A 14,688-nucleotide genomic window follows, 5' to 3' on the forward strand; every position below is an offset into this window, starting at 1 on the left:
GAGAAGACAAGCATGACTGAAACATAGTGTCAGAGGGCAAGAACGGTATGCAGTTAGATTAGAGAGGCAGGAAGGTGCTAGATCATATAAGGATTTCAGGTTCAAGGATTTCAGGTTCAAGGATTTGGATTTTTCCTCTTAGTGTGATGGGATTCCATTGGTTTTTATCCAGAGGAATGTCATCTGATTTATAGTTGAGCAGAGGAGAAGAAACCAACCAGCAAAGGAGCTAAAAAGCAGTTCTTAGTGAGGTAGGAGGATAATCAGGCAAGGGTGAAGGGTGGTACATGAAGCTCAGGAAGAGAGAAGAGAGGATCAAGAATGAAGGAGTGGTTAATTAGGTTAGTAATCAAAATGTCAAGTAAGATGCTATCAAAAAATGGCTATTGGATTTGGGAACCTGGAGATTGATGGCACCCTTTATAAGAGATGTTTTAATGGGATAGTGGGTAAAGGGAAAATAGTAGGGTAAGGAAATAGAAAGAGTAATGTAGAAAACAAAATATTTTTTAGTGAAGAGGCAGTAGCGGGAGGGGTTTTTTGGGTCAAGAGTTTGTTTTGTTTTGTTTTGTTTTGGTTGATAATGGAGAACTGTAGAGAAGAAGACATTGCAGATGGTTGAGGCGGCCAGGTATTTTAGGAGAAGTCCTTGAAAAAGTGAGAGGAAGTGTGGTAACGGGCAGCATATCTTAGTATGCCTTTCTCAACAGATGCTTTCTCTCTATATACTTTCACATTCAATTGACAAAAACGTGCAAATTTTGCTGAGCACCATAGCAAAAAATTTGCTTGAAATGATTCCAGTCTAATAAAAAACTGTATTACCCAAAACATGGCAGAAATAAATCACACTCATTTGGGAAGAAATGTTTCTGGCATACAGAGCAGGAGACTATTATTTTAATTTCCTTTTTAAAAAAACTTATCTTTCAGGTGCTTCAAGAAGACCTGGAACAGGAACAAGTCAGGGTGAATTCTCTCACGCACATGGTGGTGGTGGTTGATGAATCTAGTGGCGATCATGCAACTGCTGCTTTGGAAAAACAGCTTAAGGTCAGAGTATTTTCTTTAATACACTAAATATGTCATTCAAAATAATTAATTGCAATTCAGAAAATATTTAGAAAATTTTAAATGTAATTTGTACATTACAAATATTTAGAATGCAATGTATTCATTTAAACTAATTCAAATTATGTCCCATTTGTGGGATGTTTGTGCATATTTCCTTTTCGTTATATGCTGTTTGCTCACACTAGCTTCCTGGCCTTTGGGGAAATACATAAATGCGGATCTGTTTTTTAATTATAGTTGAATAGCATGCATTAGATAACTCGTCAGAGGAGTATTATTTATGCTCTCTTCAAACCTACAGTCTAAGAGAGGGCAAAGGTAAGAAAACACAAAAAGGATCACATTCAGTCAAATAAGAAAAAATTTAACACCTTCAGTATATTTTTTCCTGGAAGCCTTCAGCTGTAGTCTCGATGAGGACATAGCAGGATGCTTAAGCCCTGGAAGTTTTGTTGTAGGAGATACTTAGCCTTTCAATCCCTCATTCAATCTGACTCATAGTAATTGTGTCCTTGGAAATATAACTAGTATATATTAATAAAGGATAATGTGGATATTTTCATATTTACTTCCTAACTGGAAATGATAAAGTTTTGTTATAAGATTTTTTTAATTTCAGCAAAGCATATATACATATACCAAAACATCAACATTAAGGGAAAATAACAACAGTTTATTGTTCTGAATGTGACACGTACATTCACATATTTACCCAACCACAGATTATATTTGAGGCATTCATTGTACCCACTACATGCTTGCCTTTCCTTTGTGATAGTTAGAAGCCAATAGTCTAACACGTCTGAGGATCCAGTCAACGTGGGTTTAAATAGCTTTATAAGCCCAAGGTTTTTCTAAACCTAGTTTCTCTTACCTAACCTATAAAAAAGCCTTATCTCTGTTTTTTTCTCTTTTTGTGTGAATTGTGTTCTTTTTATCCCAGTGAAATGTCGTTTCCTAAGGTTACTGTTTTAGACTGCCAATCTCCAACAATATTATCTCACTTTCCATCATTAAATGAAAAAGATGAAACTGTTGAACTGCTACAGTTGAGCACTTAATATATACTAGTGATTCATGTTAATTGCTTATGTTTCAATGAAATTGCAGGGATTACAGATCTGAAAAGGTTTATGACACCCAATATTATAATGTATCATTGCATATATGATCAGATTTGTTGTACACAGACACACACACACGACTGGTTAAAGGACTTACAGGCCACTGCTACACCCATTTTACGGAATTCCATAGTTCTGATACAATAATGTTGTGACTATTTACAGATGGGTAAAAATCTAATATTCAGTGTTTCTTAGAAATGTTCAGAAAAGATAAGAGAAGGCTGGGAGGCAGAGTTTAGAAGGGTGACTGGTTAAAAAAAAATTAAGGCAGAGACTTTTCTAAGTCACAGAGTACTTCCAGTTAAAATAACAACTGAAAAACAGTCACTTTGGCACCACAAGACCTAATACAACTAGATTTAGAATATAATTATTTCCAAGGTGATGCCTGTGGGACTAGGCCACCTTGAAAAACAGTCTATAGCATTCACAGATGGTGACTGGGTTAGATCCTAGGTAGGATGAATTAAGAGTGGTGGCCCTAAGCTTTTCTATATTTATTATCCTATTTGCTTTCATTTTTTACCTTATTTTATGTCTTTATTTCTTTGACCCAGAAGCATCTACTAAGATAGCTGCACATGTATTGGCTATTCCCAGTTCACACAAACTCAGTCCACATTTGTATATGATTGCCTCCCCCCCTTAATTAGTGTTGACCGTAGCCTCCCAGCCTCCTATTTTCCCCTCAACCCCCTTTCCTCTTTTGAACCCTCATTTCTGTTACTGTTACCTGACTTTTAGATAATCTAGATTAGTGTCTAAAAGAGCAGAGTTAAAGGACTTAAGTGGTGAGAAGGCCCCCACTTTAGCCTTTCTTTCTTCCTATTCCATCAGTCCCAGAAGAATCCATGCTTGAATTCTATGCCTTATTTAACTATTAGTTGGAATTGCCCTGGAATGCTGGGCTCTCATTTGACTTTGGAATTTTGATGATTCTTTCTTAGGTTCTTTACAAGTAATATAATGTTGTCTTAACTAGTTTAATTTTTATAAAGAAAGAGAAGAGGTAGAGAAGTTGGTAGAAAAAGAGGAGAGAAGAAATAATAAAGAATAAAAAGACAGATAAACAAATACATTAGAGGAGTCACTTAAACAGCAACCCAAATATCCTCTGCATGTGACAAGAATTCCATGTATGCTTCAGAGACTGAGCTATCATGTTTCATACTGGGCCCTGAGGAATTCTATTAGAAGTAATAGGAAGAATTTTAGGAAAGAGAAAAAGGTATATGGACTCAATACAAAAGGAGGAAAAAAAAAAACTGGCAGGAACCTGAGAAGAATGCTTTAGAGCTTTTGTTGAAGCAGGGTCTGGTCATCCATAGCTGATTCCTGAAGACCTGTTAGTGTTGAACGCTTACCCCACACCTTCTTTCTCCTCCATGGCCTCCCATGTCACCACAATGCCTTAATCCATTTCTCTCCAATTTGCTGAAGTACCAGAGCCTCAAAATGGATACCCAGTTGTCTTTAGTAAAGAGGTACAGATAGGGGAAAACTAGGAAAGATAGTCTTTGATTTAATTCAGTAACAGAGAGAGAGAGAGATGTTCTTACCATCTTGAGTTAGAACTCTAAAAATACTCCTCATGGAATATCTTTACATGTATTGACTTAGTTCTTTGAACTCTATTATAAGTTAGATTTTCTCTAACTTTAAAAGACTTCTAGAAGTCTTCTTTTTAAAAGGTTTGAAGAAAAAGAAAGGTCAGAACATATGCTTAGGGATTCTGAAAGATGGCATGACTTATGAAGGATAATATTCTGAAAAGTGCAGTCTCTTGTAAATTAATTTGATTCTGTCAGAGGTTCAGCTTGTCCCTCAGCAATGTCACCACAGGTCAGAAACTTGTCCTTAACTTTAGAGGTTTCTATGATATCAGTACACAGAGAACCTGATTTGTAAACAGTGATGCCAGTTAACTGATTTTGTTGAGAAATAGCTTGGCTAAAAAACTAAGTTGCATAATTTATGTGGAGTCTTCAGTCATGGAATATATTACCATGCCTCTTTCATTTTTTTCTATGAGTACTTGTAATGTTCTTACTATGTCATAGGGATTACGCTGGGTAGCAGAGGTAAAACAGTGAACAAAAAGAGAATTTGTTCTACCTTCCTGGGTCAGAAATGAGTAATTTGTGAGCATGCTGCCTTCCTTGGAACCTCAAAACAGTGGTAGCCATTTCTCAGGCTCCCTCTTTGAATTCAAATGCTGATTCCTTGTCACCCGTGGTCGCCATGGTAGACATGGCAGTTGCTCTCTTGGTACTTGCAATCTAACAGAGGAAATAAGCACTAATGAAATATTTACAAAAATGAGCAAATATTTAAAATGAATGTAACTTATTTCTATGAAGGAAAGGAACAAGTTTTGTGACAACAAATTAGTCTGACTTAATCTGAAGCTTGAAGGCATGAAATGATTTCCTGGTAAAGTAATGTTTAAACTATGATCTAAAGGACACATTGGAGGGAACTGTATGAAGTGTGTGTATAAGGGGATTGGTGGAGGTACATGCAGTTTCCAGGAAGGGGAAACGGTGTATCAAGTGAGCATAGCACCCTCAAGGGACTGAAAAAGGGCCAGTTTAGCTACAGATTGAGGTTCAGAAGAGTGGTGCTAGCGGTGGCTTGGTGGATAGCTAGAATTAGTGTGTGATACTAAACTCTACGATAATTCTTCAGTCAACAAACATGTATTGAGTAGCAGCTGTGTGCCAGGATGGCGGCTGGGACTTCCATGGTGGGGATGGGTGGGGGCAACAGTCATGGCACCTGCCCTCCTGGAGCTGCACTAATTAAATGCAATTAAGTGTAAATTTCTGGCCGTGATGAGTTCAATGTGATAGATATATGTATTACTAGATGACTCACCTTTCTCTAGAAGGTAAGGAAAGGCCTACCTACATGGCCTTAAGTGAGATCTGAAGATTTAGTAGAAATTAATTAGGCAACAATAAAGAACAGGGAAGTGTTCCAGATAGAAGGACCATATTTATTCTTTCATTTGACAAATATGTATTGAGTGCCTGCTAGGTGCCAGCCAAAAGTCTAAGCTTTGAGGTTAAGTATGGACAAAACGTAAATTGTTCCTCTATGAAGCTTACATTTGAAGCAAGCATCTGAATAAATAAGCAAGCTTTATAGTATGAAAAAGGTGCTAAGAACTATAAGGAAAACATAGACTGGAGAAGGGAGCAGTTTTACATGAAGCGGTCAAGGGAAAACTATGTTGAGAAGGGGGCATTTGAGCAAAAACTAAAACAAGATAAGGGAGGTGTTTTGGAGACACACAGGTCCTATTGGCCTTTCGCATTGGAAACTGAAAAAGACTATAGAACATAAAGAAAGCCTGTTGTTCTAGGGAGATAGCTGTTTCTAGTAAAAAAAAAAAAAAAAGAACCTGGTTAGGCCCATAGCTCTTACAGAAGATGCTCTAATTAAAACATTTTCCAAATAAAAGGTAGAGCTATTAAAATCCCATTTTTAGATGTGTTCTTCTATATAAGTTAACACTTGAGAGTCCAACTAGATGTATTAAAGGTGTCTAAGGCCACAGCCCCGTGAGAGTTTCTGGCATAGAAAAAGTGTTTGGATTATTTTGTTGAATGATGTTACTCTTAACGTTACTGTCTAAAATTTTGGAGAATTAAAGGTATATCAAAAGAATGGATACGTACAAGCATCCTCTTTTGAAGAAGAGTAACCTGGAAAATACACTTTTAGAGCAGATTATTAAACATAAGGCTTTGCACACATGTATAGTTTCTTACTCATCTGATGAAGTTAATAAACTTTATTGAATAAAGGAACAATCTTCAAAGACTAGAAAGGTCTCTTAAGAGCTAAGATACATTCACTAAAATCAAGATATGAAAACCAACTGGATATCAAATGACATTAAACAATTTGTGCAAATATTATGTGGCATTATCAAGATAAATTCTTTGGTGGCTATATTAAGTTGGTTGACCCAGTGGAATGGAATAAATATAAAATGTTTTGATTTCCCTGATGTGTTATGCAAAGCGTCTCGTGGGATGTCTATGGATAAGGTGAGCCTTCTTATTGGACTGAAAATGATTGGACTCCTTTATTCAACTTTCAGAGTCAGAAAGTTTGGGGACAGGAAGCCATTTGAGGATATAATTGGGTCACTGTGTAAATTTCACCACCATGTGAGTGGTTAATGGATGAGTTCCTCTCCCAAATGACTTTAGAAATTCCATAGCAATGTCCTGTGAAGTTAGAGTGTCACATACAAGTGACATACTCGTCTTTCATGTTTTAAATCAGAAAAGGCATATTTACTGTTTGAAATTTTACTGCTTAAAAAAAAGCAGTATGGAGTCCCGCAGCCAGTGAGCCGGGAGCGCAGCTGCCCACTGGCACTGTGCCCGCCGCAGCTGAACCCAGACCCTACAGGAGCTTAACAGAGAGCAGGGATCGTGAGCCCTGGCCAGAGTGAGTGTGTGCGGCTGCCGCCAAGTCTGCACCTGGAGCACATGGAGAAATGGATGGAAGGTAAGAGCAAAGCGAGACTTAGGCTTAAAAGCAGGTTGCTTGCTGCTTGAGGGCCAAATGCAAGTTTGAACTTTGTTCTAGGAAGACACAAGGGATTCCTTCCAAAGCCTGTAAATAAGCCCTGCCCTTGGTGCCTAAGGAAGGGGTTAGTGAAAGTCAGCCTGAGAGTCAACTAACTGCTGAACAGTCGTCAACAGGAAGACACTGGAAGTCATCAAAAAAGATACCCCACATCCAAAGACCAAGGAGAAGCCACAGTGAGACGGTAGGAGGGGCGCAATCACAATAAAATCCTATAACTGCTGGGTGGGTGACTCGCAAACTGGAGAACACTTATACCACAGAAGTCCACCCACTGGAGTGAAGGTTCTGAGCCCCACGTCAGGCTTCCCAACCTGGGGGTCCGGCAACAGGAGGAGGAATTCCTAGAGAATCAGACTTTGAAGGCTAGCGGGATTTGATTGCAGGACTTTGACAGAACTGGGGGAAACAGAGACGCCACTCTTGGAGGGCACACAAAAAGTAGTGTTGCGCATCGGGACCCAGGGGAAGGAGCAGTGACCCTACAGGCGGCTGATCCAAACCTACCTGCTAGTGTTGGACCGTCTCCTGCAGAGGCGGGGAGTGGCTGAGTCTCACCGTGAGGACAAGGTCACTGGCAGCAGAAGTTCTGGGAAGTACTCCTTGGCGTGAGCCCTCCCAGATTCTGCCATTAGCCCCACCGAAGAGCCCAGGTAGGTTCCAGTGTTGGGTCACCTCAGGCCAAAAAACCAACAGAGAGGGAACCCAGCCCCACCCATCAGCAGACAAGCGGATTAAAGTTTTACTGAGCTCTGCCAACTAGAGCAACAGCCAGCTGTACCCACCACCAGTCCCTCCCATCAAAAAACTTGCTCAAGCCTCTTAGATAGCCTCATCCACCAGAGGGCAGACAGCAGAAGCAAGAAGAACTACAATTCTGCAGCCTGTGGAACAAAAACTACATTCACAGAAAGATAGACAAGATGAAAAGGCAGAGGGCTATGTACCAGATGAAGGAACAAGATAAAACCCCAGAAAAACAACTAAATGAAGTGGAGATAGGCAACCTTCCAGAAAAAGAATTCAGAATAATGATAGTGAAGATGATCCAGGACCTCGTAGAAAGAATGGAGGCAAAGATTGAGAAGATGTGAGAAATGTTTAACAAAGACCTAGAAGAATTAAAGAACAAACAAACAGAGATGAACAATACAATAACTGAAATGAAAACTACACTAGAAGGAATCAATAGCAGAATAACTGAGGCAGAAGAATGGATAAATGACCTGGAAGACAGAATGGTGGAATTCACTGCTGCAGAACAGAATAAAGAAAAAAGAATGAAAAGAAATGAAGACAGCCTAAGAGACCTCTGAGACAACATTAAACACAACAACATTCTCATTATAGGGGTTCCAGAAGGAGAAGAGAGAGAAAGGACCCGAGAAAATATTTGAAGAAATTATAGTTGAAAACTTTCCTAATATGGGAAAGGAAATAGCTACCCATAATCCAGGAAGTGCAGAGAGTCCCATACAGGATGAACCCAAGGAGAAACATGGCAAGACACATAGTAATCAAATTGGAAAAAAAATTAAAGGCAAAATTATTGAAAGCAGCAAGGGAAAAATGACAAATAGCATACAAGGGAACTCCCATAGGTTAACAGCTGAGCTCTCAGCAGAAACTCTGCAAGCCAGAAGGGAGTGGCAGGACATATTCAAAGTGATGAAAGGGAAGAACCTACAACCAAGAATACTCTACCCAGCAAGGGCCTCATTCAGGTTCCACGGAGAAATCAAAAGCTTTACGGACAGGCAAAAGCTAAGAGAATTCAGCACCACCAAACCAGCTCTACAGAAAATGCAAAAGGAACTTCTCTAAGTGGAAAACACAAGAAAAGAAGAGGACCTACAAAAACAAACCCATAATAATTAAGAAAATGGTAATAGGAACACACATATCGATAATTACCTTAAACATGAATGGATTAAATGCTCCAGCCAAAAGACACAGGCTCGCTGAATGGATACAAAAACAAGACCCATATATATATGCTGTCTACAAGAGACCCACTTCAGACCTAGGGACACATACAGACTGAAAGTGAAGGGATGGAAAAACATATTCCATGCAAATGGAAATCAAAAGAAAGCTGGAGTAGCAATACTCATATCAGATAAAATAGACTTTAAAATAAAGGATGTTACAAGAGACAACGAAGGACACTATGTAATGATCAAGGGATTAATCCAAGAAGAAGATATAACAATTATAAACATATATGCACCCAACATAGGAGCACCTCAATACATAAGGCAACTGCTAACAGCTATAAAAGAAAATCGACAGTAATACAATAATAGTAGGGGACTTTAACACCTCACTTACACCAATGGTAGATCATCCAAACAGAAAATTAATAAGGAAACACAGCGTTAAATGACACAATAGACCAGATAGATTTAATTGATATTTATAGGACATTCCATCCAAAAACAGCAGATTACACTTTCTTCTCAAGTGTGCATGGAACATTCTCCAGGATAGATCACTTCTTGGGTCACAAATCAAGCCTCAGTAAATTTAAGAAAATTAAAATGATATCAGGCATCTTTTCTGACTATAACACTATGAGATTAGAAATCAGTTAAGGGAAAAACACGTAAAAAACACAAACACATGGAATCTAAACAATACATTACTAAATAACCAAGAGATCACTGAAGAAATCAAGGCGGAAATCAAAAATTACCTAGAGACAAATGACAAGGAAAACATGACGCTCCAAAACCTATGGGATGCAGCAAAAGCAGTTCTAAGAGGGATGTTTATAGCAATACAAGACTATCTCAAGAAACAAGAAAAATCTCAAATCAACAGTCTAACCTTACACCTAAAGGAACTAGAGAAGGAAGAACAAACAAAACCCAAAGTTAGTAGAAGGAAAGAAATCATAAAGACCAGAACAGAAATAAATGAAATAGAAACAAGGAAAACAATATCAAAGATCAATAAAACTAAAAGCTGGTTCTTTGAGAAGATAAACAAAATTGATAAACCATTAGCCAGACTCATCAAGAAAAAGAGGGAGAAGGCTCAAATCAGTAGAATTAGAAAGGAAAAGGGAGAAGTAGCAACTGCACTGCAGAAATACAAAAGATCATGAGAGATTACTACCATTCAACTGTATGTCAATATAATGGATAACCTGGAAGAAATGGACAAATTCTTAGAAAAGCACAACCTTCTGATACTGAACCAGGAAGAAATAGAAAATATAAACAGACCAATCCAAGCACTGAAATTGAGACTGATTAAAAATCTTCCAACAAACAAAAGCCCAGGACCAGATGGCTTCACAGGCGAATTCTGTCAAACACTTAGAGAAGAGCTAACCCCTATCCTTCTCAAACTCTTCCAAAATACAGCAGAGGGAGGAACACCCCCAAACTCATTCTACGAAGTCACCATCACCCTGATACCAAAAGCAGACAATGATGTCACAAAGAAAGGAAACTATAGACCAATATCACTGATGAGCATAGGTGCAAAAATCCTCAACAAAATACTGTAAAGCAGAATCCAACAGCACATTAAAAGGATCATACACCATGATCAAGTGGGACTTATCCCAGGGATGCAAGGATTCTTCAATATACGCAAATCAATCAATGTGATACCCCATATTAACAAATTGAAGAAGAAACACCATATGATCATCTCAATAGATGGAGAAAAAGCTTTTGACAAAATTCAACACCCATTTATGATAAAAACTCTCCAGAAAGTGGGCACAGAGGGAACCTAACTCAACATAATAAAGGCCATATACAGCAACCACAGGAAACGTCATTCTCAATGGTGAAAAACTGAAAGCATTTCCTCTAAGATCAGGAACAAGAGAAGGATGTCCACTCTCACCACTATTATTCAATATAGTTTTGGAAGTTTTAGCCACGGCAATCAGAGAAGAAAAAGAAATAAAAGTAATACAAATTGGAATAGAAGAAGTAAAGCTGTTACTGTTTGCAGATGACATGATACCTTACATAGAGAATCCTAAGGATGCCACCAGAAAACTACTAGAGCTAATCAGTGAATCTGGTAAAGTTGCAGGATACAAAATTAATGCACAGAAATCTCTTGCATTCCTGTACACTAATGATGAAAAATCTGAAAGAGAAATTGAGGAAACACTCCCATTTACCATTTCAACAAAAAGAATAAAATACCTAGGAATAAACCTACCTAGGGAGACAAGAGATCTGTATGCAGAAACCTTTAAGACACTGATGAAGGAAATTAAATATGATACAAACAGATGGAGAGATATACCATGTTCTTGGATTGGAAGAATCAATATTGTTAAAATGACTATCCTACCCAAAGCAATCTACAGATTCAGTGCAATCCCTATCAAATTACCAAAGGCATTTTTTACAGAACTAGAACAAAACTTAAAATTTGTATGGAGACACAAAAGACCCCGAATAGCCAAAGCAGTCTTGAGGGAAAAAAACAACATGACGCTCCAAAACCTATGGGATGCAGCAAAAGCAGTTCTAAGAGGGATGTTTATAGCAATACAAGACTATCTCAAGAAACAAGAAAAATCTCAAATCAACAGTCTAACCTTACACCTAAAGGAACTAGAGAAGGAAGAACAAACAAAACCCAAAGTTAGTAGAAGGAAAGAAATCATAAAGACCAGAACAGAAATAAATGAAATAGAAACAAGGAAAACAATATCAAAGATCAATAAAACTAAAAGCTGGTTCTTTGAGAAGATAAACAAAATTGATAAACCATTAGCCAGACTCATCAAGAAAAAGAGGGAGAAGGCTCAAATCAGTAGAATTAGAAAGGAAAAGGGAGAAGTAGCAACTGCACTGCAGAAATACAAAAGATCATGAGAGATTACTACCATTCAACTGTATGTCAATATAATGGATAACCTGGAAGAAATGGACAAATTCTTAGAAAAGCACAACCTTCTGATACTGAACCAGGAAGAAATAGAAAATATAAACAGACCAATCCAAGCACTGAAATTGAGACTGATTAAAAATCTTCCAACAAACAAAAGCCCAGGACCAGATGGCTTCACAGGCGAATTCTGTCAAACACTTAGAGAAGAGCTAACCCCTATCCTTCTCAAACTCTTCCAAAATACAGCAGAGGGAGGAACACCCCCAAACTCATTCTACGAAGTCACCATCACCCTGATACCAAAAGCAGACAATGATGTCACAAAGAAAGGAAACTATAGACCAATATCACTGATGAGCATAGGTGCAAAAATCCTCAACAAAATACTGTAAAGCAGAATCCAACAGCACATTAAAAGGATCATACACCATGATCAAGTGGGACTTATCCCAGGGATGCAAGGATTCTTCAATATACGCAAATCAATCAATGTGATACCCCATATTAACAAATTGAAGAAGAAACACCACATGAACATCTCAATAGATGCAGAAAAAGCTTCTGACAGAATTCAACACCCATTTATGATAAAAACTCTCCAGAAAGTGGGCACAGAGGGAACCTAACTCAACATAATAAAGGCCATATACAGCAACCACAGGAAACGTCATTCTCAATGGTGAAAAACTGAAAGCATTTCCTCTAAGATCAGGAACAAGAGAAGGATGTCCACTCTCACCACTATTATTCAATATAGTTTTGGAAGTTTTAGCCACGGCAATCAGAGAAGAAAAAGAAATAAAAGTAATACAAATTGGAATAGAAGAAGTAAAGCTGTTACTGTTTGCAGATGACATGATACCTTACATAGAGAATCCTAAGGATGCCACCAGAAAACTACTAGAGCTAATCAGTGAATCTGGTAAAGTTGCAGGATACAAAATTAATGCACAGAAATCTCTTGCATTCCTGTACACTAATGATGAAAAATCTGAAAGAGAAATTGAGGAAACACTCCCATTTACCATTTCAACAAAAAGAATAAAATACCTAGGAATAAACCTACCTAGGGAGACAAGAGATCTGTATGCAGAAACCTTTAAGACACTGATGAAGGAAATTAAATATGATACAAACAGATGGAGAGATATACCATGTTCTTGGATTGGAAGAATCAATATTGTTAAAATGACTATCCTACCCAAAGCAATCTACAGATTCAGTGCAATCCCTATCAAATTACCAAAGGCATTTTTTACAGAACTAGAACAAAACTTAAAATTTGTATGGAGACACAAAAGACCCCGAATAGCTAAAGCAGTCTTTAGGGAAAAAAACGGAGCTGGAGGAATCAGACTCAGTGACTGCAGACTATACTACAAAGCTACTGTAATCACATGCAAGAGGGAAGAGATATGGGAACATATGTATATGTGTAACTGATTCACTTTGTTATAAAGCAGAAACTAGCACACCATTGTAAAGCAATTATACCCCAATAAAGATGTTAAAAAAAAAAAAGACAATGTGGTACTGGCAGAAAAACGGAAACATAGATCAATAGAACAGGATAGAAAACCCAGAGATAAACCCATGCATCTATGGTCAACTTATCTATGATAAAGGAGGCAAGGATATACAATGGAGAAAAGACAGTCGCTTTGATAAGTGGTCCTGGGAAAACTGGACAGCTACATATAAAAGAATGAAATTAGAACAGTCCCTAACACCATGCACAAAAATAGACTCAAAATGGATTAGAGACCTAAATGTAAAACTGGACACTAGAAGACTCTTAGAGGAAAACTTAGGAAGAACACTCTTTGACATAAATCACAGCAACATCTTTTTTGACCAACCTCCTAGAGTAATGGAAATAAAAACAAAAATAAACAAATGGGACCTAATGAAACGTAAAAGCTCTTGCACTGCAAAGGAAACTATAAACAAGACGAAAAGACAACCCTCAGAATGGGAGAAAATATTTGCAGACGAATCAGTGGACAAATGATTAACCTCTAAAATATATAAACAGCTCATGCAGCTCAATATTAAAAAAACCAAAAAATCCAAAAATGAGCAGAAGACCTAAATGGACATTTCTCCAAGGAAGACATACAGCTGGCCAAGAAGCATATCAAAAGCTGCTCATCATCACTAATTCTTAGAGAAACGCAAATCAAAACTACAATGAGGTATCACCTCACACCAGTTAGAATGGGCATCATCAGAAAACCTACAAAGAACAACTGCTGGAGAGGGTGTGGAGAAAAGGGAACACTCCTACAATGTTGGTGGGAATGTAAATTGATGCAGCCACTGTGGAGAACAGTATGGAGTTTCCTTAAAAAACTAAAAATAGAACTACCATATGACCCAGCAGTCCCACTACTGGGCATATACTCAGATAATACCATAATTCAAAAAGACACATGCACCCTGATATTCATTTCAGCGCTATTTAGAATAGCCAGGTTGTGGAAGCAACTGGAATGCCCATCGGCAGACGAATGGATAAAGAAGATGTGGTACATATATACAATACTCAGCCATAAAAAGGAACGAAATTGAGTCATTTATAGAGATGTGGATGAATCTATAGACTGTCACAGAGAGTGAAGTAAGTCAGAAGGAGAAAAACAAATATCGTATATTAACAAATATATGTGGAACCTAGAAAAATGGTACAGATGAACTGGTTTGCAGGGCAGAAATTGAGACACAGATGTAGAGAACAGACGTATGGACCCTGGGGGGGAAAGTGGAGGGGTGGTGGTGGTGGTGGTGTGATGAATTGGGAGATTGGGATTGACATGTATATACTGATGTGTATAAAGTTGATGACTAATAAGAACCTGCTGTATAAAAATAAAGATAAGTTAATTTTTTGATAAGAAGGATCTGAATTCCCATCCATACATGTGAGCATAAGCCTATATATAAATGTAAGTATATATCCATTTATACAAATGTATGTATATGTATATATATACATTTACATTTTCTC

General features: G+C 37.8%; 1 protein-coding gene across 1 annotated transcript in view; it reads left to right on the forward strand.

Annotated features, from left to right (window-relative positions):
* The window catches only part of LOC112404062 (dystrophin-like), a gene marked incomplete at both ends in the record, with an annotated part of 44,006 nt that overhangs the window by 14,680 nt on the left and 14,638 nt on the right, over positions 1-14,688 (forward strand). Inside the window, one exon of the mRNA XM_024751868.1 lies at positions 934-1,053. Within this exon, the coding sequence (XP_024607636.1) occupies positions 934-1,053 (120 nt within the window). The remainder of the gene's footprint in view (positions 1-933; positions 1,054-14,688) is intronic.

Source organism: Neophocaena asiaeorientalis, unplaced genomic scaffold, assembly GCF_003031525.2.
Source record: "Neophocaena asiaeorientalis asiaeorientalis breed wild unplaced genomic scaffold, Neophocaena_asiaeorientalis_V1.1 scaffold1409, whole genome shotgun sequence".
Classification (NCBI taxonomy): domain Eukaryota; kingdom Metazoa; phylum Chordata; class Mammalia; order Artiodactyla; family Phocoenidae; genus Neophocaena; species Neophocaena asiaeorientalis.